Raw genomic sequence first — 25740 nt, forward strand, 5'->3', positions numbered from 1 at the left:
GTATAATCTGTGACGTTTCTATGCCACCAGCAGTTATAAATGTTGTTAAAGTTGTAAGCCTTACATTTACAATCCTTACTTCTGGTTCAATCCAGGAACTAATATTAAATACATTAAAGAAAAAGAAAAACTAGCACAAAATTCATACACATTGACTAGTGAGTAGATGCTGATATACACTGTGGTTTAAAGTGACACTGTCACCCCCATTTTTAATTTTTTCATCTTTAAAAACGTTTAAATCACTAATTTTCCTCTATCCATACCTTATTTCACATGTTTAATCATGGTGCTGGTTGATGAGAAAACTGAACTTTGATGAGCTTGTTATTGCGCCACTGGGCGGGGCTTAGCCTCTGAAGCGCCACATCGCTCCGCCCACATCGCTCCGCAAGTAGGACGGCTCTGTAGTGTAGGTGCTCTGTAGTTGCTTGTTAAAATAACACTGAACTCTACTTCAACTCTATACTTATAGTAGGACCACCACACAGTTCTTCTACCAAAATTTCCATTGGCTTCTTCCACAACCCTTCAGCACTGGGGTTGACATCAGTCCCCAGTGTGGGCCCCATGCATCCTAGTGTCTAGAAGGCGGCGTATGCCTCCTCCCCACCCGATGACGCGGCTCCTCAGAGGGGCTCTCACAGCACCACTTGCTCTCCCTTACCTCTTCATATCGGGTCTCATAGCAAGGGGACGGTGGTCAAAGAACATCATACCCCCCGGGACGATGCTCAGAATGGCTTTCACAGGGAAGAGTGTTTTTTGATTGCCATCCCCTTGCTGTGAGAGGCACTTCAAAGACCTGCTGTGGAGCCACGTGGTGGTGCGCTCTGAAGAACTGCGCCACGTCATCCAGGGGGGTTGCTTTGGCTGCACCATGGAGTCAGGCAACGCTCTGCCAGGGGGGGGCTGAGCCTCCCCCTCCCGCACGGGCCCCTTAGCAGCTGCGTGGCCTGCCTCCATGGTAGCTACGCCACTGGTGGACATAGATGTGCACAAATATACTGTACATGAATATACTTTAGTAGAAAAACCCTTAAAATATTTAGTTATTTTTTTCTTATAGTACTTGACCTGTAATGGAAATGAATGTGCAAGGTTCTTAATGATAGTTAGGAATCTTATTTAGCAATGGAGTGCTGCTGCAGTAGTTCTTCATTGCTCTTTATGACTAGGGAATTGATCAGATTTCCATTTTGCTGGCACTCACTGTTCTGTGAAATTAGAAATTAGATATATATAGGGGAGCAAATTTACCTTGTCTTTTGCTGCATAACCAGTGTGTAGTTTTCTTAAAGGGAGCCAACGACCTCCCGGAGGGAAACTATGTTGGTCCCGATACCTTACAGCTGCTGGGCACAGTTCTCCGATGCAGTGCCCGACAGTCTCCGGCAGGTCAGCAAATTCAAAATCATAATCTTTAATTGTACGTTCCAGCGCACGGTAAGTAGTCATTAAGTTCCCAGCACTCCCAGGCTGAGAAGAGGGCGGAGGCAGTGTGACTATGTCACTGCAGCTCCGCCCTCTTCTCAGCCTGGGAGTGCTGGGAACTTAATGCAAAGTCCAAAGCTCAGGCTGCCAGTCAAGTGTAAATGGCTGGGAAAAGGGCGGAGGCAGCTTGACTACATGTTGCTGTAGCTTTGCCCCATGACTACTTACCATGCTTTGGGACAAACAACAAGGTGATTGGTTACCTTTAAGGGAATGTGTTATCAGAAGTTTTACAAGCACTATTAATTGTGTAATCTGCTTCCAAATCCGAAGCAAAAGAGTGAAATATATGGTTTATATCAGAGAGTATACCTCAAATTTATACCACATATTTTGCCAACACAATACTCTCTGTGAGCCTACCCTAACAGAAGCAGACAGACAAGGGTGTCAGAGCTCGGCCTGACTGACAATACCTGGAGGGCTCGACATGAGATATGAGGTCATATGAGGTTTCTGTCATACTGAGGCAGAAAGCTGGTCTGTCACATGCAGTACATGAAAAGGTTCATCTATGCAGCATATATGCTGAAGACCATTCTCTATCACTTCATCTATCGGATACAGTTTGTTTATTTTGACCATTTTATACAAGCTATGTTCACATTATGTTTAACAGCTGTTAAACTGCCGGCCGCCGGGCTGCATTCAGGACGTTCCTGCAGCCGATACCTCTGATACCTTCTAACATTAACTTGCGGGCACTGTTGGGTGTGCCCGCAAATCAATTAGCTATTTACTTCAATGTAATGTGTGGCCGCCGTCGCACATTACATTGTGTGAACAGCTATTATTTCTGGACACTGTTCGATGGAGAGCATCCGGAAATAATAGGCAGGTACATTATTTTAAGAACGGGCGTTAACATAACACTGTATAAACACATGCAATGCTGCCCCCGCAGTAAAAAACGGACACTGATTTCATTGCAATCAGCGTCGTTTCTTTACTGAAAAAGAACGTAGTGGGAACACAGCCATACAGAGAAAAAATTTGCTATTTGATACTATGTAATGTAACTTATTTAGCACTGGGTAAATTTTGCAGTTTGCAACAACGGCTGTGATTTATACAAAACATATGTTGTATGTAAATTAAAGAAGTCCGGGCTGGAGCTTATACACACAGTAAAACTGACATGACAGTTTTGTGCGGCTGCTATTCATTGAATAGCGGCCGCACAGAACATGTCAGTTCACACAATGAAGCATGTGGCTCCACTGGCGCGCTTCATTGTGTGCAGCGGCAAATTGGGATGCGGGTGCACACGGGTGCAAATTCACCAGAAATAAAGATCATCCGTCCGGTACTGTAGTACCAGACAGAACGGCTGGTGCTATACGCCATGTGAACATGGCCTAAGGCTCATTCATTCTGATTGGTTATCTCCATAGCTTTACTTAAATTAATAAGACGGAATTTAATTCTTTTCCATGTGGATAAAGTTCAGTGGCGTAACTACCATAGAGGCAGGGTAGGCAGCTGCTATGGGGCCCATGCAGGAGAGGGGCCTGGGGGAGAAGGGAGAAGAGGCATCCTGTGTCCTTCTGGTTAACCACTTATGTGCTGCAGTGTACATAAGTGACCCAACGTTTACTTACTTGCTTCAACACAAAAAAAAAGGTTAACAAGCAGAAGACAAAGAGATCTCTTCTTCGCTGCACTGATAACCCCTGACCTCTGTTCTTAACTGCCTGCCGCAATCAAGTAGGAAAATGTGCAGGGCTCCTTGCAGAGGTCAGGGGTTATCAGTGCACACTGCAGTACATACGGGGTTAAGCAAAAGGTAGTTCGCTCCTGCACCTATGTATTTAACCATAAGGGCTCCTAATGGGCCCTTATAGTTAAAAACAGTGAACTGACAGAGCAAGCAGCCATTGGCACTCCGCTCTGCCAGTCACTCTTGTGGCTGCAGGCAGGATTCTGCCTCTGGCCACAAAAGATTGAATTTTTTGGCCACATCACAGAGAATATATATGTGTGTGTGTGTATATATATATATATATATATATATATATGTGTATGTATGTGCAGTGCTTTGTGTTGTGCGTAGGGGAGGGGGGGCCCTTACAATTTTTTGCTATAGGGCCCCATGAATCCTAGCTACGCCCCTGATAAAGTTGCTCAATTATTTAAGTTTGTAGGGAGCATAGTTGTGTAACTCTTAAATATACTGTATACCCCGATCAGCCATAACATTAATATCGCTGATGAGTAAAGGATATATTGCTAGGGCCAACCATGTGATGGCTAGACAACCAGGTAAGAGCAGGTCTTGTGGGGTGTTCCTGTTGTGCAACACAGGTATCTATAGGATGCGCTCAAAAGAGTACATTCTCTACTTGAGGTGACGTATGGGGCCTCTATGACTCAATCTAGCACAATGTGCTGCTGGTATAACTCAATGATTTTATTCTTATACATATTATTGTAATGGCTGATTGGTATATTTTAAAATGAAGTGAAATAAATGTACTCGTTCTTTGATTCCTACTCTGGATATTCAGAACCTTGGATGTGTATCTTCCAATGCTTTGTTCTGCACAGGCCTTAGGTCTTTCAGCTGAATGCCGTCCCTTTGAACACTTGAGCGTGATGACGTTTTAGGATATTGTACCTTAATTGTCAATATGTATCTATTGTAGGTGAAAAAGTTAATTGTGTTTGATCCAAAGAAACGCCTAACTACTCACCAAGCTCTTCAACACCCCTGGGTCACAGGCAAAGCAGCAAATTTTGCTCATATGGACAATGCTCAAAAGAAACTGCAAGAGTTCAATGCAAGACGCAAGCTCAAGGTATGTATATGGCCTGCACCAAGCTGAAAGCCTCAAAGTTGTTAACTCTAAATTTACTGGTGTATTTCAATGTAACTGACCACATTCTTTTTCCCACAGAGAAACAGCCCAACCTTATTTTCTATGGATGGTGGGTTTTGTGTCTTACTATGGTTATAGTGATAACAATATTTGGGCTAGGATGAAACATACATACAATATCTTTGCAGCATTGTAAATTTTAGAGATAATGCTCCAGAACGTAACATAACATAAGAACATCCTTAGGCCTTATGCACATGTTGCGTAATTATTCCCCTAATTGTGGATCCACAAATTTAGGGCCTATTCATTTCTATTGGGCTATTCACGCCCTGGAGACTATAATTGCAGTATGGATTAGCCAATGGGGATGTTACATCCGGATCACCTTGATTTAACTGTCACTTTCCCATTTTTTTGTGGATCTGCAAAAAAAAAATACAGATTATAGATGCACTATGGATTATGGAAGAAGATTGCTGACATAATAAAATTACCTAAAAGTTTCTGATCAAGTGAATAAGGCCTAAAGGTATCTCTGGATTGTCATTAAAGTGTAATTGAATAGTTATCATGGTATGGGTTGTTGCATTGGTTCTGAAAAGCAGACCCGACACTTCTGTATGGAATATTGGACGCAATGCATGCCATTGTTACTCCATCTGCTGTATTTTAGTAAATGTGCAAGAAGAAGAGAATAAGAGGAGGGCACTCACCATAAAGTTCAGTCCATCTTTAGATGATCAGGGCAAAGGAACAGCAGACCAGCAGCCAACTACTCCATTCAATCGGCAAAAACCTTTGATCAGACACTACCGAAAACCCTCAGCACATGAAGACAGGGGTGCACCTCTCAAGATATGCAAAACACAGGTAGACAGATCCAAAAAACGAGAGTATAGGGAGGGCACTCACCATAAAATTCTTCTTTATTGAGTCCAAAACATTAAAGGGGTAGTGCGGCGGTAAAGAATTATTCACAGAATAACACACATTACAATGTTATACAACTTTGTAATGTATGTTATGTCTGTGAATGGCCCCCTTCCCCGTGTCCCACCACCCCCACCCGTGAACCCCGAAGTGTGGTGCGCTATACATTACCTGTCACGTGCCAACCCCCGTCTCCGATCTTTTTTTTTTTTTCCAAACATATCTTTATTGTTTTCACATGTACAACAAGACAGCAAGTAAGCAAAGAGAATTGCTGTAAAATCGCATTTACAGGTCAAAAGGAATCTAGATCAATTCCAGAACATAAGATACAATTAGTGGTGCTTGCTATATAAAATTCCTAACATCAGATACTAGAAAATAACCCCAAACTGTTCCCCCCCCCTCCCCCCCTTCCCCTGAAACCCCCCCTTCCCCAAACCCCCCCCCCCAAAAATAACATCCCACCCTCGCCCCTAAACAACCCCCCCTCTCCTGCAGGAATGGAAACTCGCACCTACCCATCCAATACCTTGCCTAGTCCTGGATTTTCAGAGCTCCCAATGAGCCTGCAATATCTGCCTTCAGATACCATGTGGTGTTTCGAAAAGGGAACATCACCCTCCTGATCTCTGCCTGGTCTAGAAAAGTAATTATAAACGTCTTCCATTTCTTAAAGAAGGACTTCGCCCTCAATTCCCTTGCTGGTTCAGCGTCCAATAGGTCCATTTGTAAATAATGTTTCATTTGCGACAAGATGTGTTCTATAGAGGGCATCTCCCCCGTAAGCCACCTTGCCAATATGCCACGTTTAGCTACCAAGATCCATAAATGGAAGAGAAGTGTAATCTTAACAGTAGGTGGGGGGATATGCAATATCATAAGATGGGGAGTAAGTGGACAGGTGAAATGTAATTTATTGTCCAACCAGGCCAATAATGTCGACCAAAATGTCTGGACTATAGGGCAGGAGTATAAACCATGTTCCAAGTCTGTGCCCACCTCCCCACATTTCGGGCATGCTATTATTCTGTTGGGATGAGTCGGTGTCCTAGGGAATGAGAACCCATACGTGGCATGGTGCATTATTCGGAATTGGGATTCCCTCCACTGTTCTGAAATAACGATTGACCGTACAGTATTCCACCCTTTTAGTGCTTGAACCAATAGATCCTCCATAGGCCATTTAGTTGCCCAATAATTCAGGATAGAGGATGCCGGCCCTTTGGTAACTGCATCCCTAAGGGTCATATACAAAGCAGAGAGAGAGTGCATAGGAATGGAGGTAGTGACATACATAGATATGGGATTAGAAGACAGTTCTGTATTTAAGTTGCGCAAACGGGAGAGCAAGAAACTATGAATTTGGTGGAAGGCTAGAAAATGACCTGGGCCTAGCCCAAACTTAGTCTGCAGCTCGGGGAAGGTTAAATACCGTTTCTCGGAGGTGCACACCAAGTCCTGCACTCTTAAAATACCTCTATTCCTCCAGTGGGTAAAAAGAGGGTTCTGTTGTCCCTGTGGGAAGGCTGGGTGGTGCCAAGGATCTAAGAGGGCACTAACTTGCCATGGGAGCCCCAGTAGCTTCCGGCCTACTTGCCATGCCTTAATGGAATCACGGAACAGCAAGCTGAGTTTGATGTCGCGCGGCATGTCCCCATATTTCGTGTGGAGTAGGCTATTAAGGGACCAGGGCTGCGCCAGATGGGCCTCTAATGTGTAGTTGGAGTAGGTACTAGATCCACGTAGCCAGTCCAGCCCATGTCTCAGGAGACATGCGATATTGTATAAGCGAGCGTCAGGCAGGTTTAAACCTCCCCTCTCTTTGGGTAGCATGAGCTTCTTGTGAGCTACTCTTGGCCTCTTTGCAGACCAGATAAATTTGCAAATAGCCGTTCTGATAAGATTTACATCAGCATGCTTTAATAGTAACGGAATGGTCTGGAGTGGATACAGGAGCTTGGCAAATCCCACCATTTTAACTAGGGCCACTCTGGCGAAAAATGAGAGAGGTAAGTGGGACCAACGCTGGAGGTCAGAGCGGATTTTTTGTATTGTGGGAGGAAAATTTAAGGAGTAAAGGGATCCCGAATTGGTGCCGATCTTAATACCTAAATATGTAATAAAGTGCCTGGTGGATCGAACTTGTAAAGACAGTGGCATCAGGGAGCCAGGGGCTGGATTTCGGGAGAGGTCCAATAAATTGCTCTTGTCTACGTTGACCCTGAAACCGGACTGCTGCTCAAAGTCGTGCAGATACTGGAAAACTTTTGTCAGATCTGCACCAGCATTGTCCAAAAAAACCAGAAGGTCATCGGCGAAAAGAGCAATACGCACCTCATGTGCCCGCACTTTAACGCCCTCAATATCTACCGCTCTCTGAAGCCGAAGGGACAGGGGTTCGATAGCCAAATTAAAGAGGAGGGGCGAAAGGGGGCACCCCTGCCGCGTTCCCCTTTGCAGTAAGAAGGCGGCAGAGAGGAACCCTGGTGTATGTATCCTAGCTACGGGAGACGTATACAGAGCTCTTATATAGTTCATGAAGGGCCCCGTGAAACCCATCCGGTCCAGCACCCGCAACATCCATCCCCAGCTCACGCTGTCAAAAGCTTTCTCGGCATCAATAGAGAGTAGAGCTGGGGATGGATGCGCATGGGGTCGGAGCGTTATCTCATCCAACACCGCCATCACCTTACGTACATTCATTACTGCAGAACGTCCTCTTACAAACCCAACCTGAGAGGGAGAAATAAGATCTGGGAGAATGCAGGCTAAACGCTCTGCCATGATTTTAGATATCAATTTCAGGTCCAAGTTCATTAAAGAAATTGGCCGATAGGATGATGGGGAATGGGGGTCCTTGCCGGGTTTCAGCAATAGCTTTATGTGAGCAGTGTTGGACACATTAGGGATAGGGGCCCCACCCAAGTAAGAGGAAAAAAGGGATAGCAGTGTTGGTGAGATGTCATCACTTAAGATCTTATAAAAGTCGGCTGAAAACCCGTCAGGACCGGGTGCCTTATGAGACTTCAGTGTAGATAGGACTTGTTTAAGTTCCTCTAGTGAGACAGGAGAGTTGAGAATGGCTAGCTGTTCCTCCGACAACGCTGGTAGTGTCTGGTCTTGGAGCCAATCCGGCGGTACATTATTATCAGTCCTAGGCGGGACTGAATATAAAGTTTCATAGTAGTTCATTAGTATAGAATTGATCATCCGAGGGTCTCTCTGTGGAAGGCCCCTGGCATCAGTGAGTTGTGATATGTGTTGGGGAGTGTATGGACCCTTTGCAAAACGGGCCAGCAATCTGCCAGCCTTACTGCCGTGTCGAAACAGCAAGGCGTCAAAGTAAGATCTATTCAAGTTCTCTTTCCGCTCCAACCACTGTTCATATTCTTGGCGTGTGTCTTGCCATTTCTTTTTCGTATCTACTGAGGGGGTAGTCAGAAAAGCTGTATAAGCATCTCGTAGTGCAGTACTTAGCTGCCGCAGCTGTACTGAGACCCTTTTCTGCATAGTCGCCTTATAGGCCATTATGCGGCCTCGAAGAACCGCTTTAGCGGTGTCCCAGAACAGCTGCGGTTGAGACACATGTTCCGCATTGTCCGTGGAATATTCCAACCACCACGCCTTTAACAAAGATTTAAAGTCATCATCTTTGGCTAGCCCAATAGGAAATTTCCATAAGAAATCAGTACCTCTAGGTAACTGGGTATGAAAAGTACATACTAAGGGGGTGTGGTCTGATAAGACCATATCTTCGAAAGTGTGTGAATTCAATCTAGGGAGAAGGGCAGCGGAGACTAGCACGTAATCAATGCGGGACCATGAGTTATGTACCGGTGAGAAATATGAATATTCTCTCGCGTCTGGGTGTAGATATCGCCATGTGTCTGTGAGGTGTTGGGACTGACAGAGAGATCGAAGCGGTGTGACAGCAGCACATGAGGAGCGTGAACCAGTGCGATCTTCCACAGGAGACAAAACCTCGTTAAAGTCTCCCGCCACTAGTGTCAGTGGTAACTGAGTCGACGCCAGATGACGGGAGAAATTGTCATAAAACAACTTATTAGGGCCATTAGGGCCGTAGACATTATAAATCAAAACCTCCTCCGTCGGGAGGCGTATACGTAGTGCACACCATCTACCAGCGTCATCACAGGAAAAATTCAGGACCTCACCTTGAAACGCCCTATGGACCAGAACGATCACACCCGCCTTATTATTTACCGCAGCTGATCCATAAACCGCCCCAACCCATAGTTTCCGCAACCTGAAAAAGTCTTCGCTACCCAAATGAGTCTCCTGAAGCAGTGCTAAGTCAGGTCGAAGCCTTTTCAGGTGGCGGAGGACCTTCATCCGTTTGTGAGGGGAGCGAAGGCCTTTTATGTTCCAGGATATCACACGCAACATAGTAATAATGAGATATGCTTAATACCTAGACAGTGTCCATGCGAGTTCACCATTCCTGCAGGATCCCCCCCAACCTTCCCCCCACCCTCCCAACTAAACCCCCCTCCCCCCCAACAGAAAGAAAAAACATGCTCCCTTGAAAACATTCTCCTATCAAGGAAGCGCCGTTTCAGGACTTCACTTTTTTCCAGGCAGCAGAACTCTAACTAACTGCAAAAAATAACACCTGATAACATATAAACCATCACCCCGGTCCCGGAGTAAACTTAACAATAATAAGATATTTGCTGCTTTGAACACGGCCCTGAGCACAGCATGTTAAGCCCTTTTAGTGATGTAGTGACAACCCCGAATAGCTTGGTGGAGTAAGTAGCAAACGTTCACCGGGCAAACCCTTCAATCGAGCAGGCGTAATCCAACACGGGAAGCGTTCTTAGGCATGCGGAAGAGAAGAACGCCGGCGTCTCTGCTCCCTCGGCGGACTGAACCAATCTGATCCCTGCCGGCGAGGTGAAGTATTGTCTCCCCACGATGCGGGAGATTTCTTGGGGCTGCGAGCTCTCCTTGGCGTGGCTGGGTCTATGTTAAGTTCCTGGGGAAGATGCTCTTTGGCATCGTCAGGGGAGTGATATGTGGAGAACGAGCCATCTGGGTGAAACACTCGCAGGGTAGCTGGATGGAGGAGGGCGAACCGGATCTTCTTTTGATACAGTACAGAGCAAATAGGGGAAAACAGCTTCCTCCGTCTTGTTGTCTCAGCGGAATAATCACCAAAGATCAGGAGCTTATGATCCTCATAAAACAGGCCTCCTTTTAGACGGCGGAAGACTCGCAAAATGTCAGTTTTATCCGCATAGTCTAAATAGCGCACAATCACCTGTCTCGGGCGCGCGCGATGTTGCAGCGCAGCGTGTGATGTGTCACCCGGTGCCGGTCTCAGATCCGGGCCCAGGCGGTGCGCCCGTTCCACTTTACATATACGGTCCATGTTTAACCATTCAGGGATCAGTACCTCACAAAAGTGCTTGAGATCTTTTTGGAGAATCGTTTCTGGTACCCCCACGACCCGAAGGTTGTTCCTTCGGGAACGATCCTCCAAATCTTGGATCTTATCCCATAACTTGCGGGTTTCCTGGGCAAACATACCCTGCGGAGAGGAAAGAGTGTCCATCTGATCTTCCATATTTTGGATGCGTGTCTCTATCTCCTCTATCCGCTCGCCCTGCTGCTTTACTTCAGCTTGAAGCTGTTGGAATTGATGGGCTATAGTAGTTGCCAGGGTCTCTTGTAGGTCAGGGGCTAACCGGGTGGCTACCTCACCTGCCAATTTAACATAGTCCACGTGCATCGGGGATGCTTCCCCCCTGCCGTCTGATGATCCTTTTGCGGAGCGAGTGGGAGAAGCTGTTCTCTGACCTGCGTCATCTCGGCCTTCCGCCATGATGGTCTCCTCACGCTGTGTTAGATTTTTCACTGAACCTCGGGTTTTCGGGCCAGGAGTTTGCAGAAACCGGTCCATAGTGATGGAGTATGCCCTCGGACACTCAGTCGGGTAAATTGTGCCGTGGTGCGGGTGGCAGCAGCTAGTTAGCAATATCGGGACCCGGAGCTGCGGTCTGAGCCGTCCTCACTGCATGGCGCCGGAACCGGAAGTCCCGTCTCCGATCTTCAGTCAGTGACGTCTTCTTCTGCCGGCCAGCTTCTTCTTCTGCGAACAGCTCCGACTGTTCCATCATCAGCCGCTCAGCCGCGGTTGGCTGAGCACAGTTATGCTCAGCCAATCGCGGCTGAGCATCGGATGACTCTGCAGAGGGCGGCCGGCATTCGGAACAGTTGGAGCTGTTCGCTGGCCGGCCGAAGAAGACATCACTGACTGAAGATCGGAGACGGGGGTCAGCACGTGACAGGTAATGTATAGCGCACCACACTTCCGGGTACACGTGCGGGGGTGGTTGGACACGGGAAAGGGGGCCATTCACAGACATAACATACATTACAAAGTTGTATAACTTTGTAATGTGTGTTATTCTGTGAATAATTCTTTACTGCCGCACTACCCCTTTAAAAGCAGGCAGAGTGTGTAGCAGTCGGCGGGGTCGCCATGCAATCACAGAAAGGGTGTGACAGCCGTTTCATGCGCGCATCATCAGACACTCCTTCACTCCCTCACCTTCGTCCATAAGAAGCTTACCGGCGCAGGTGCAAGGGGCGTAACAACATTAATGGAAGAAATTTAATAATAATAATTTAAAACCAGGTTACAGTGAAGTATTCAGATTTCTGCAGTATTGTGAAGAGAAAGCAACGAGAAAAAAATATTTCACAAAAACATACTTAAATCAATCCGTTCATTAAGCCCGCATCCACTTTGTGCATTTGTTTTTAAGATAATCTTTGCTTCTTTTTGTAAAAGTTTTTTATTTTTTATTTGACGCATTAATAGTACTGACAGCACCTACCTCGCACAGGCAGATGAGTTAGTTTCACGCTTTGCAGCTAGAGGGTATCCAATAAAAGACTTGGAAATTGCTCGAGATAAAGCTTTCAGAGTTTCACGTACTTCACTTCTTCAAAAGAAAAAAAGTATTAGTGCCGCACATAAATCTTCTGATGTCACACGATTTGCTTTTTCCTTCAAATTTAGTCCCATGGCTGATTCCATACGCTCCATCATTAGAAACAATTGCTTTTTGATTACTCAAGACCCTATTCTAACCAAATATTTCTCCTCACAACCATTGATATCTTTTAGCCGATGTAAAAATCTCAAAGATTCTCTAGTCAGTAGTAAGTTTAAAGAACCCAAAAGAGTAAAAGATAAATCCTGACTCACTTACTCCCCCGTGACAGGGAATATAAAATGTGGAAATTGTAATTGGTGCAGTTCTTTTCTTGCTAGTAAAACAATACAACTAGGTGGTGTTACATTCCAGGTCTCAGATTTAATTTGTTGTAAGACAAGAAATGTAGTGTATGCATTAATTTGTAGTTGTGGGTTATTTTATATTGGGAAGACAATTCGCCCATTAAATAGGAGATTTTATGAACATGTCCGCTCATTTAGAACAAAGAAAGGTGTACAGAAACTAATTGAGCATATGAATGAAATTCATGGAGGCGATATTAAACATCTCAAATTCTTGGGTCTGCATCGTGTCTTTTGTAGTGATGGCGTAGACACAAATAAAAAACTTTTACAAAAAGAAGCAAAGATTATCTGAAAGACAAATGCACAAAGTGGATGCGGGCTTAATGAACGGATTGATTTAAGTATGTTTTAGTGAAATATTTTTTTCTCGTTGCTTTCTCTTCACAATACTGCAGAAATCTGAATACTTCACTGTAACCTGGTTTTAATGTATTATTTTTAAATTTCTATTAATGTTGTTACGCCCCTTGCACCTGCGCCGGTAAGCTTCTTATGGACGCAGGTGAGGGAGTGAAGGAGTGTCTGATGATGAGCGCGTGAAACAGCTGTCACACCCTTTCTGTGATTGTATGGCGACCCCGCCGACTGCTACACACTCTGCCTGCTTTTAATGTTTTGGACTCAATAAAGAAGAATTTTATGGTGAGTGCCCTCCCTATACTCTAGTTTTTTGGATCAGTCCATCTTTATTTATCTTGCATCAAACGATAAAAAGTCTATTGTCCATGGTAGGCTACATCGGACAGCTTTAAACGCCAACACCCTCTTTTTAATACCAATCAGGGCACAATGGACTTTTTATCGTTTGATGCAAGATAAATAAAGATGGACTGAACTTTATGGTGAGTGCCCTCCTCTTTTTCTCTTCTTTTTGCACATTTGCTACTGGATCTGTTGTTTCTAAGAGAGATGAACACCCTAGTTCACACCACATACCCCACTAATCCACAGTAGCGATATATATTAAATCGCTCTCCTCAGTTCTCCTGTAGTGTCTGTCTGTAGTGCCGCTCGCGGTTTCTCATTGCTCTTGTTCAAGTGGTATTTTAGTAAATGTACTAATGTTACTACAAATATAATGAGATATCATTTTTGCATTCATAGGCAGCTGTTAAAGCTGTGGTCGCCTCCACTCGCCTAGGGAGCGCTGGGAGCCACAGCAGCCACGACAGCAATAAAACAAGCAGAAACCCATCTCCAGTTCAAGAAGGTGGACGGGAAGAGACGTCCACTCAGGAATCTAAAGAGACAGAGGAGGGAGCATCTTGAGTCTAAAGTATTCATGTTGGGGTCCAGGTCTCTGCCATTTCATGCACCAGCTACATCAATCTTTATCTTCACAGGAAAGATTCCCTAGCATGGCCCTGAGATAGGTCTTATTATGGGGTGCTATGAAATGCACGGGTTGGTGGTACTTTGTTCAATGCATGTGACTGCTTATCAAAATAGTAAAGTGGCCGACCTGAGACATGGAAGGTGTAGTGCGGTACCTACACGTGAACTATGACTCGGGCAAATATTATTTCAAATATAACCTTGATATGCATAGTATCTACACTGTAGATAATGTATGAAGTGCGTAGTGTTTCATTTTACAATTTTATAAGGGTAATGGACTTTATAGAGGATGTTCTACTAGTATAGGTTCTCGTTTCATATTCTCACCACGTCGCTGAGATTGATATTAATAATCGACAAGTCCATCACTTGCATCATATCATCACTTCTGTTTACAAGAATATGCATTGATGACACAATAAATAGAAACATTCCACCGGTATAACTTCAATGCATAGTCCAAGGGGCTGGTACATGGTATGTTATTACAGCTTGCATTAAGAATGCCTTATAATTACACTTTATATACAGTATTTTATTAACCAAAAAAAGCACTTTCATAGATCTCTGTTATTGTATTGTCTAGAAGTGGAATGCTTAATAAGTAAATGATAAGCAACAATAATAAAAGTGCAGTAACTCATCGGAATAGAATTGATCTAGAAAATTTTGTCGGGTTTTTAAAGACGCTCGATAATGGATGCAGAAAGTCGTGTAGAGAGAAATCTTATCACTTGTACTTTTTTTATTATTATTATTATATGAGGGTTTATTTAAGAGACTATTGTAACTTCTTTCCGTTAAATCTCCCATTTATCGTTGGAATGCTCATCTCTACAGTTACGATTTTTCCTTCCTTCTTTTTTTTTTAATTAAACTATAAAGCAATTGTGCGTGTCATTTTTTTTTGTCATGCTTTTGTATCAAAGTCATTGGTGACATAATATTATGAATATTATAGAAAATATGTCTCCGCACACGCACGTAATATGGTGATAGTGATAAAAATACTCAACAGAGGAAGGGATTGCCACACACTACATATAATTCAGTACAATGGTTTTTTTTATTGATTATATGTTTTTATTTATTAGATTAAAGAATTGCTAAAGCTTCGGTTGTCCAGGCATGATGGAAGTTTTGCAGCATCTGGAGGGCCAAGGTTCCTTACCCCTGAGTTAGAACATGCTCCTCACTATTGTACTGTACATAATATGTTCACACTAGGGTAATGGCTGCTGCTCATAAAGGAATTATGAGAAGTCCTTTTTTGAAATAGATAAGAAGTCCTGGCATTCACTTTAAGGCTATGTTCACACTACGTAAAAGTGCGGCCGTTGTTGCTGTTCGCTGTTATGCGAAGTGGAACATTGCCTCTACTTCAATGGGATCCTGGCCGGAGCGTATACACATTGTATACGCTCCGGCCGGGATCCCATGTCGGGCCGCAAAGAACTGACATGTCAATTTTCTGTGGCCGCAATTCAGTGAATAGCGGCCGTAGGAAACCCTGTCAGTTCATACAATGAAGCGAGTGGCTCTGGCCGCTTGCTTCATTGTGTCATATGGGGAGTTCTGATGCGGGCGCGCGCTGATGCGCCCGCATCAGAACACTACGGCCATAAATATCATCCAGCCGGTACTTAAGTACCGGTCGGAATGATCTTAGCAGAGACCGGCCGTTCTGTGACCAGCCGGGTCACAGAATGGCCGGTCTCTTACGTAGTGTGAACATAGCCTAAGGGTGCGTTAACACCTCCACAGCAGATTTGATGGCGCAGATGTGATGCTGTGTTCATTTATTTAGTTACATTGATATCTGTGCCATCTCATCTACTGCGGATCTGCCCCATGAAATCTGCTGCGGATCCTGTATGTATGAACATGCCCTTAAAGTTTATGTACACATCAAAGAGATGAATGTTGGATACGTTCCTGCCCTGACACAAGCCCTTCTTAACATCTATTATCTACTAGCACCGCTTGCCCTGGATGTGCTGGCCACAATATTTTGTACACTAAAGGCCCTGTTACACGAAATGATTATCGGCCGTATTCGGCCGTGCAATAGCGGCGGCATCGAGCGGGGAACGAGGAGCAAACAAACGCTGACAGCAATCGTTTGCTCCTCCAGTTGCCCCGTGTAATAGGGGCTTTAGTCCTTTTCTTGAACTGAGGGCAAGAAATCTTGATGGATTCCTCTGACTTATAGAAGGGTCAGGCTGCTATCATGGTTTGAGTATTTTTGACAGCAGTAGACTAAAAAGGTTATCCCAAAATCTTAAGTTATCACCTGTCCACAGGATAAGGGATAACTATTTGGACAATGGGGATCCAAATACCTGCACCATTATACACACAAAGGGGGAATTTATCAAACTGGTGTAAAGTGAAACTGGCTCAGTTGCCCCTAGCAACCAATCAGAGTCCACCTTTTCATTCCTCACAGATTCTTAGAAAAATGAAAGGTGGAATCTAATTGGTTGCTAGGGGAAACTGAGCCAGTTCTAGTTGGAATAGTGGAGGAGTTTTTAAAAAGGTCTCAGGGAAATAAAAGCTGGAATCTGATTGGTTGCTCTGGGCAACTGCACCACTATTCCATTACACAAGGTTTGATAAATCTCCCCTTAAAAGATCTTCCAAGTGAATGGAGTGGAGTGCACTATTGTCAACTGCCTATTGCTATGGCACTACGGAAGATAGCCAACACTGTGCTCAGATACCTTTAGAAATCTTATAGAGAAAAATTTGCAGGCCTCCCTTGAACTTATTTAATGAATCGGCCATGTGTGGCAGAGAGTTCCACAGTCTTACCGCTCGTACAGTAAAGAACCCGCGTCGATGCTGATGATGAAATCTTCTTTCCTCTAGACGTAGAGGATGCCCCCTTGTCATGGTTACAGACCTAGGAGTAAAAAGACCACTACAAAGATCTCTGTACTGTCCATTCATATATTTGTACATTGTGATCAGATCGCCCCTAAGACGTCTTTTTTCCAGCATAAATAACCCCAAGCTTGATAACCTGTCCTGGTACTGTAACCCACCCATTCCCTTAATGACCTTTGTTGCCCTCCTCTGCACCCGCTCCAGTTCAGCTGTGTCCTTCTTATATACTTTTATACTATACTTATACTATTATACTATACGTATACTATACTTATATACTATTCTTATATTCTTATGCCCAAAACTGTACACGGTATTCCATGTGTGGTCTGACCATTGATTTATAAAGAGGCAAAACTATGTTCTCATCTTTAGCATCTATACCTCTTTTGATGCATCCCATTATTTTATTAGCCTTGGCAGCTGCTGCCTGGCACTGATCACTAAAGTTGAGTTTACTGTCCACCAATACCCCCAGGTCCTTTTCGGAAGTAGTTTTACCCAGTGTTTTATTATTTAGCACATAACTGTATTTATTATTTCTACGGCCCAAGTGCATAACCTTACATTTATCCACATTAAAGGGGTAGTGCGGCGCTCAGAAATTATTCACAGAATAACACACATTACAAAGTTATACAACTTTGTAATGTATGTTATGTCTGTGAATCGCCCCGTTCCCCGTGTCCCCCCACCCCCACCCGTTTACCCGGAAGTGTGGTGCATTATACATTACCTGATCCGTGTCGAGGGCCGTCCGCCATCTTGTGCCAAACGCCATCTTCGGACGGACGGACGAGTCGATGCCGCCCGTCCCCCCTCCGCTGCATCACAACTGTGCTCAGCCGCGATTGGCTGAGCACAGTTATGCTCAGCCAATCGCGGCTGAGCATCGGATGACGCTGCAGAGGGCGGACCGCATTCGGAACAGTCGGAGTCCGCCCGAAGAAGACGTCGCTGAATGAAGATAGAAGACTGGTGTCGGCACGTGACAGGTATGTATAGCGCACCACACTTCCGGGTACACGGGTGGGGGTGGTGGGACATGGGGAAGGGGGCCATTCACAGACATAACATACATTACAAAGTTGTAAAACTTTGTAATGTGTGTTATTCTGTGAATAATTTCTGAGCGCCGGACTACCCCTTTAAACTTCATTTGCCATTTCACTGCCCAAGCCTCTAGCTTCTCCAAATTCCTCTGTAATATGATATTATCCTCCTCTGTACTGATTACTTTATCCAGTTTAGTATCATCTGCAAAAATGGAGATTCTACTCTGTAGCCCCTGGATGCTTTTCTTGAACAATATAATATTACAAGTTATGAGCATTAGATTTCTGGTGATATGTTGATCCGGGGATTGTTCTGGTTGCCATTGGAGTCGGCGGGGGGGTCTCCCTGTGGTGGGGCAATTGTCGTCTGCCTCATGGGGGGTTTTGCCTTCCTGGATCAACACAGTAGGATTTCCCTAGGTTGAACCTGATGGACTCTTGTCTTCTTTCAACCTTGTTTACTATGTTACTATGTTACACACAACTGAATCAGTTTTTTGCAAAAACACAGTGAAAACCCAGCCTTATATACCAGTCATATTATATTTTTGAAAAATTTTCTCAAATTAAAAAAAAAAAAAAAAAAAAAAAAAGCATTTCACTTGGAACTGTGAAATGTGAATGGGCACTGATTCTTACTCCTGAACATAAGACAGCACCAAGGTTAAAAATCAGTATAGAGAGCCACTGTTATCTACTTGCAAGACAATATACAAAAGTCAAAAATGGAAAAGTTTACCTGGTGTATAAATCCATCTATTAAAGGAGTTTCCTGGGATTTTCTGAAACTACCGTCTGGGACCTAATAAAGGACATCTTGTAGATTGTAAGCCCTCGCGGCAGGGTCCTCTATCCCTATGTACCAGTCTGCCATTTACCTCCATGTAACGTGTTTTGATTTTGCAATGTTCTGTTTCTCATCCCCTATAGCTGGTATAGCGCTTTAGAAACAAGGGAGCTTTAAAAATAAACCATAAGAATAAAATAATAATAATAATCTTGACATGGGACATACATTTTAGAATCATCAAACTCTACTGACAAATTAAGATTTAGGATTAAGATTGCTCAGATTTAGGAACTTTTCTAAGTGTGTCTACTTCTGGAAGAGAAGCCACTGCCATGCTTTATTGCCCATGGCACTCGGACTCACCATGTCTCGATCCCCGTTGCTAGGGGTGCTCATGAAGGCAAAGGATAGAATGTCCTCAAGATGCAGACATAAACAGAAGCAAAGTCGGAGCACTCTTCCACTGCAACCAAGTCGTAGGTTATTCAGCTAGGAAGCTGGTCATCAGATGCAGACAGATAACAGGCAACAGCTGTTTCACACGACACAGCGTGCTTTTTCACATCCCTAGTGTTATCATGTATCCCTTTCCCTTTATATACAAAACATACACGTGAAAACAATGGAAAAAAACATCATTGTATATATTACAGAAATGGAATACACATTTTCACAGTACTTGCTAAGTGTAATAAAAACCACAAATTATTATTTCTTACCAGCAGGTACCATGTATGGAAGACCGGTCATTCAACCCAAGCGGACCTAATGTATCCATTCTCAAGATTAAGGGTCCGTTTACACACACAGATTATGTGACAGATTTTTGCAGCCAAAACCAGAAATGGATTTGAAAAAAAGAGAAATCTCAGTCTTTCCTTTATGACCTGTTCCCTGTTTATAGTTCATTCCTGGCTTTGGCTGCAAAAATCTGTTAGATATCTGTCAGATAATCTGTGTGTATAAACAGACCCTAATGCTGGGTTTACACGGAACGATTATTGTGCGAATTTGCACGATAACGATCGAATTCGAACGATAATCGTACGTGTAAACGCAGCGAACGATCGTACGACGAGCGAGAAATCGTTCATTTTGATCTTTTAACTTGTTCTTAAATCGTCGTTCGCAAAAAAAATTCGCCGATCGTTCCGTGTAAACAGTCGTCGCGCGACAGAAGTCCCGCTGCCCGCCGCCCAAAGTCCGGCCCCCCGCTCATCCGCAGCCCCCTGCGCCGGCTCGATCGCCACCCCCGCTGCCCCGATCGCCACCCCCGCCGCTCCGATCGCCACCCCCGCCGCTCCGATCGCGACCCCCGCCGCCAGCACTCCGATCGCCACCCCCCGCGCGCCTGCCCGCCCGCCGCCGCTGCTCCGATCGCTGCCGCCACGGCCAAGAACATACGTTACCTGCTCCGCATCACAGGTCTTCAAAATCCCCGGCTCCCCTCTTCAGCGCATTGATTGGCTGGAGAGGTGAGCCGGGAATTTCAAACGCCTCCTCTTCAGCCAATCAGTGCTCCTCTTCAGCACTGATTGGCTGAAGAGGAGCCGTTTGAAATTCCTGGCTGCCCTCTTCAGCCAATCAATGCACGGCAGCACTGATTGGCTGAAGAGGTGAGCCGGGAAATTCAAACGGCCCCTCTTCAGCCAATCAGTGCTGCAGAGGAGCACTGATTGGCTGAAGAGGAGCCGTTTGAAATTCCCGGCTCATCTCTTCAGCCAATCAATCGGCTGAAGAGGGGAGCCGGGGATTTGAAGACCTGCTACGCGGAGCAGGTAACGTATGCTCGTGGTCGGGGCGGCGGGGAGCGGCAGCGGGGGTGGCAATCGGCGATCGGAGCGGGGGGCGATTGGAGCGGCAGCGGGGGTGGCGATCGGAGTGGCAGCGGGGGTGGCAATCGGAGCGGCAGGGGTGGCGATCAGAGCGGCGCAGGGGGCTGCGGTCGAGCAGGGGGGAGGGTTGCAGGGGGGCCGAGCTGCGGGCGCACGATCGCAACACGATTTTTCACGATCAATGGGCTGAAGAGGGGAGCCGGGGATTTGAAGACCTGCTACGCGGAGCAGGTAACGTATGCTCGTGGCCAGGACGGTGGGGGCGATCGGAGCGGCGGGGGCGATCGGAGCGGCGGAGGGGGTGGCGATCGGAGCGGCGGCGGAGGTGGCAATCGGAGCGGCGGCGGGGATGGCGATCGGAGCGGCGGGGGTGGCGATCAGAGCGGCGCAGGGGGCTGCGGTCGAGCGGGGGGGCGGGCTGCGGGCGGGCCAGGCTGCAGGCACACGATCGCAACACGATTTTTCCGTACGATATATCGTACCGTCTAAACGCTGATCGTTATTAAAAAAAATTGTTACTTCGTTATCGCTAATCGTGCGATCGGGCCAATTATCGCTCCGTGTAAACTTAGCATAACTCTGTTTCTTTTTGCAACAATTGTGTCCGTCTATCCCCCCCCTGCTGGTGAACTCTGCAACCGCAACAAGCCCATGAAACATATGTCTGAACAGTCACCATCATGAACTGAGCGTACATGTTCGATCAGCTTCGGGCACCCTTTACCTGTCTTTATTGATCGCACATGTTCAGCAACTCTCACATGCATAGGGCGTACAGTCTTCAGAATATAATATAGTCTACAACTACATATAATCACATAGACTACTTAGGGTGTTTTACAGGTTATAAAGTCACGAGCCTTCCACCTATTACCACCTAACTGTACCTCCTGTACATCATTTATATTAACGCTGTCATTGATGCTGAGGGGTGGTATGTTCTTCTTAATGTCACATAGCTAATGCTCTAGTTAATATTTGCAATGTCTATGGGCTTAAAGAGGATGTACCATCCGATACATCCTCTTTAATATGCCCCACGGATAGAACGGCGCCGTCAGGGGGAAGCCGATGCTGCGGTCCGTTATTCTTAACCGTGGCCCGATTCCCGTGTATGGCGCCGTTCTATCCACGGGTACTGCGCCAGGGCTGAAGCACAGGAGGCGGGCCAGCCCGCCCCCAGTGGGAGGGAATTCCCTCCCCTCTATGTACCGGCTCCTTTAGAATCAATGGAGCTGCGTCAAAGAGGGGCGGGGGTTTCCTCCCACTGGGGGCGGGCCGGCCCGTCTCCAGTACTTCAGCCCTGGTGCGGTATCCATGGAAAGGACCAGGACGCGGTTCAAAAAACGGACCGTGGCAGCGGCTTCCCCATGACGGCGCCATTCTATCCATGGGTCATATTAAAGAGGATCAACCTGATGGTACATCCTCTTTAATGTTGACCTACCATCTTGGCTGTCCAAGGTCTTGGATATCATAAAAAATTCTCAAAAGGAATCCTAATAATTGGGGGCAATCTTAATGCTACACTTCATACTATACAACCAGAGATTATACCACATGTTCATTGTTCCCACTAGAGGTTGGGCTATTTTTTCATCATAGAGATGTAACATGCTCCATGAGGTTACTTACTCTTCTGTAATATCACTATTCTGATGGTGCCCCTATACCCTGGATATTGATAACCTCCCTAATAAAGGTTATATGTGGAGACCTGATGAGATGTTGTTAGACAATGCCAAGCACCCACTCGCATCCCTTTTAATACTGTGTGGGAGTCTCATAACCATGAATTATGTTGACTTTATCTCCCCGAGTGCTCATTTACATTTGTAACAACAGTGTATTATAAGTGCTTGCATAACAAGTATATCTCCCATGAATTTTCCTTTCAAATCATCTGGTGTCAGAAAGAGGAAAGGGGATTTTCTGCTGCTCTGGACAGTTCCTGTCTTGGACAGAGGTGGCAGCACAGAGCACTGTGTCAGACTGGAAAGAAAACAACATTTCCTGCAGGACATACAGCAGCTGATAAGTATGGGAAGACTTGAGATTTATAAATAGAAGTAAATTACAAATCTGTAAAACTTTGTGAAACCAGTTAATTTGAAAGGAAAAGATTTTCACCAGAGTACCCCTTTAACTCCTGTCTTATCGGCACTTTCTGAATCAAGCCCTCATAGTACAGTACATACCTCTGTTTTACCAAAAGAGTAAAAAAGGCCCAGAGCTTTGTAGTAGTTACAGGTATTTCTCCTTACTTAAAGGAGAAGTCCCACAAAACTGTAAAAATGCAGGCAGGGGGGATGCTAGAAAATAATCTCACCCTTGGAAAGTAAACTCACCCCCCCCCCTCGCGCCCCGTAGTGCCACTCCAGGGTCCTATTGACAGACGCTGGTCCCATTGACACCGTCCCAGTCACTGACTGGCTTAGCGGGCAATTGCTCAGCTGGGCCATGACATTGCAGCTAGGAGAGTAGTACCCGGTTTCCAGATGACAGCCAGCTGCTCTGAATGGGACCCCGAGGCAGCAATACCGAGGCACAAGGAGGGATCAGTTAACTTGGTTTTTATTTTCTTGCACTCCCCTGTCTGCTGTTTTTTATTTTCTTGGACTTCTTCTTTACTGTGGACTTCTTCTTTACTGTGACTTGAGAAGGATTGGCCTCTAAAGTACTTGATACTCAAACAAATAGTGTGGTGCTTGAATAACTTTAATAGTCACCTTTCACGTGTCTAATGGCTTTAATCAGCCAATAAAAATGCGGGGAAGGGTCTGGGAGGTCCTGATACGCAGCAGCTACGTTAGGTGCTGTCATAGCAGTGATTTGATGGCTGCATCAGGTGACCTGGGTGTATATAGACCCAAGTCACCTGATGCTCAATTCACTTGCATTGTGTTAGCTGACAGGGAAAGCTGGTGGAACAGGGACAGAGGAATTTGCCCAATCGAACGATTAACGATTTTGAAGTAACGATATTATTGTTATAACAATCAGCATTTAGACGGAGAAAAATCGTTAGAAGATTCGTAAGAAAAATCGTCATTGTAATCGTTTTTAAGATCGTTTAAGCCCATCTTTCACATAGGGTGAATCTTTGAAAGACTGTTTACACGAAGCGATCTGCGAATATTTCGCGAACGACGGACGACTATTTGAGAACATGATGAAAGATCAAAATGAACGATTTTTCGCTCATCGTCTAATTGTTTGCTGTGTTTACACGGAACGATTATCGCTCAAATGCGATCGTTATAGCGAAAATTCGAACGATAATTGTTCCGTGTAAACCCAGCATTAGATTAAATAGTTAGGTAAGCAATTATCTCACATACATACCCTACAGTCCTTTTTAGGACTAATGTAGGTAATTCGTGAGTGTGACTGAACAGGTTAATTCCATACAGTATATCAATACTGTAAGGAATAGTATATAGGTGATTGTAATTGTCAGTTCTATCCACATTCCACTACTATAGTAAAGTCCTTTTTATGACTATAAAAAACATCTGGTATGCAAGAGTTTCCAGTGTAACCAGTGTCATAGTGCAACAGTCTACTGGTGTTGACGGAGTATAAGCTGTTGTATACTACTGGTAATAGTAGTAAAAACTACTGGTTTTTAGAACTAGAAACAGAGCCAGCTGCTGAGGCACAACACCATGGTCTTTGCATGATCGCTGGCCACAATTCCCTGTTAGCAGGAGCATTTAGTGAATACAGAGGTGTTTCCAGGTGTGACCAGGTGTTTCCGTGGATTTTGGATAACGCAGCCAGTCAGTTTGCCACCACCCACTTTGAGATAGCAGTTAAGAAGAATGGAGAGAAGTTTGTGTCCACCAATCCTTAATGTGACTGGTGAGGGATCTGCGGCATCAAATGCAAGAGGTAGTGGGGTGGCCAGAGGCAGAAGGTGGGCCATAGCAAGAGGTCCCGTATGTGTTCCTCAGAGCACACGGTCGTGGAAGGTGGGTTTTCTGCAGTGTGGAACTTTTTCAATGGAAGTCCCAAAGACAAATGGTTTGTCTTTTGCAAACTGTGCCATGCTAAGATCAGCAGAGGAGCCGCTACAATCAGGCTGACCACCAGCATGCACCGGCACATGTTAGCAAAGCATCCAAATAGCTGGGATGAAGGCTGTGCTTCTCATTGAGCACCTGCAGGTCACACCACTGCCTCTCACCTTGCACCCACCCCCCTCACTGACAATTTTTTAGAGGGTCACAACAGGCTTTTACCCCCACAATTTTTTAGAAGGTCACAAAAGGCTTTCACTGCCACAATTTTTTAGAGGGTCACAACAGGCTTTCACCCCAAAAATTTTTGGGAGGGTCACAACAGGCTCTCACCCCCACAATTGTTTAGAGGGTGACAACAAGCTCCCACCCCCACAATTGTTTAGAGGGTGACAACAGGCTCTCATCCCCACAATTTTTTAGAGGGTCACACCAGGCTCTCACTCCCACAATTTTTTAGAGGGTCGCAACAGGCTCTCGTCCACATTTATTTAGGGTGTTAAAACTGACTTTTATCCACAATTATACTGAGGGTGACAAGTGGCTCTTATCCACAGTTATGAGGGTCACAACCGCCTCTTATCCACAATTATAATCAGAGTCATAACGGCTTCTTATCAAAATTATAAGGTAGATCATAACAGGCTCTTATCCAAAATTATAAGGAGGGTCACAACAGTCTCTTTGCCACATTTATAAGGTAGATCAGAACAGGCTCTAGCCCGCAATGTTTACAATGGTAACCACCAGGCTATCTCCCCCAAATATAAGGAAAGTCGCCACCAGGCTCTCGCACAAAACTTACAGCGTGTGCATGAGGCCCTCCTTTATGTGTTGTCCAAGATGTCGGGAATTAAAGTGAGAGATGGGCCAGCTTTTATGGGGGTGTATGAGGATTTTTTTTTCTTTTCCCTTTTGGTTTCTCCATGAGTAAATGTACAGAAAAGAGTGTTTCCTAACTTTATCTTGTGGTGGGTGTGCAATATCTTTAATGCATCCATGCATGCTCCTTCTGCTGTGCCAGTTCCATTTTCGTGGCATTTCCATCACTTTTGAGGTTTGCAGGTGCACCAGACACCATCCCCTCTGGCAAATAGGAGGCATCTGAAAAAAATGCTAGAGTTTTCCATTGTCTTAAATGGTGTTCGTTATGCTGTGTTTACACGGAACGATTATCGTGTGAATTCTCACGATAACGATCGAATTTGAATGATAATCATACGTGT

At 45.1% G+C, this 25740-nt stretch overlaps 1 protein-coding gene across 2 annotated transcripts in view; it reads left to right on the forward strand.

Moving 5' to 3' along the window:
* CAMK4 (calcium/calmodulin dependent protein kinase IV) overlaps window positions 1-14812 on the forward strand; it is a 141902-nt gene extending 127090 nt beyond the window's left edge. For both annotated transcript variants that reach the window (XM_069964688.1, XM_069964689.1), the window contains exons 10-11: window positions 4140-4292; window positions 13690-14812. In XM_069964688.1, the coding sequence (XP_069820789.1) occupies window positions 4140-4292; window positions 13690-13854 (318 nt within the window). In that variant the 3' untranslated portion in view covers window positions 13855-14812. The remainder of the gene's footprint in view (window positions 1-4139; window positions 4293-13689) is intronic.
* Window positions 14813-25740: the final 10928 nt, after the last annotated feature.

The sequence above is a fragment of the Dendropsophus ebraccatus genome, chromosome 3 (genome assembly GCF_027789765.1).
Source record: "Dendropsophus ebraccatus isolate aDenEbr1 chromosome 3, aDenEbr1.pat, whole genome shotgun sequence".
NCBI classification, from domain to species: domain Eukaryota; kingdom Metazoa; phylum Chordata; class Amphibia; order Anura; family Hylidae; genus Dendropsophus; species Dendropsophus ebraccatus.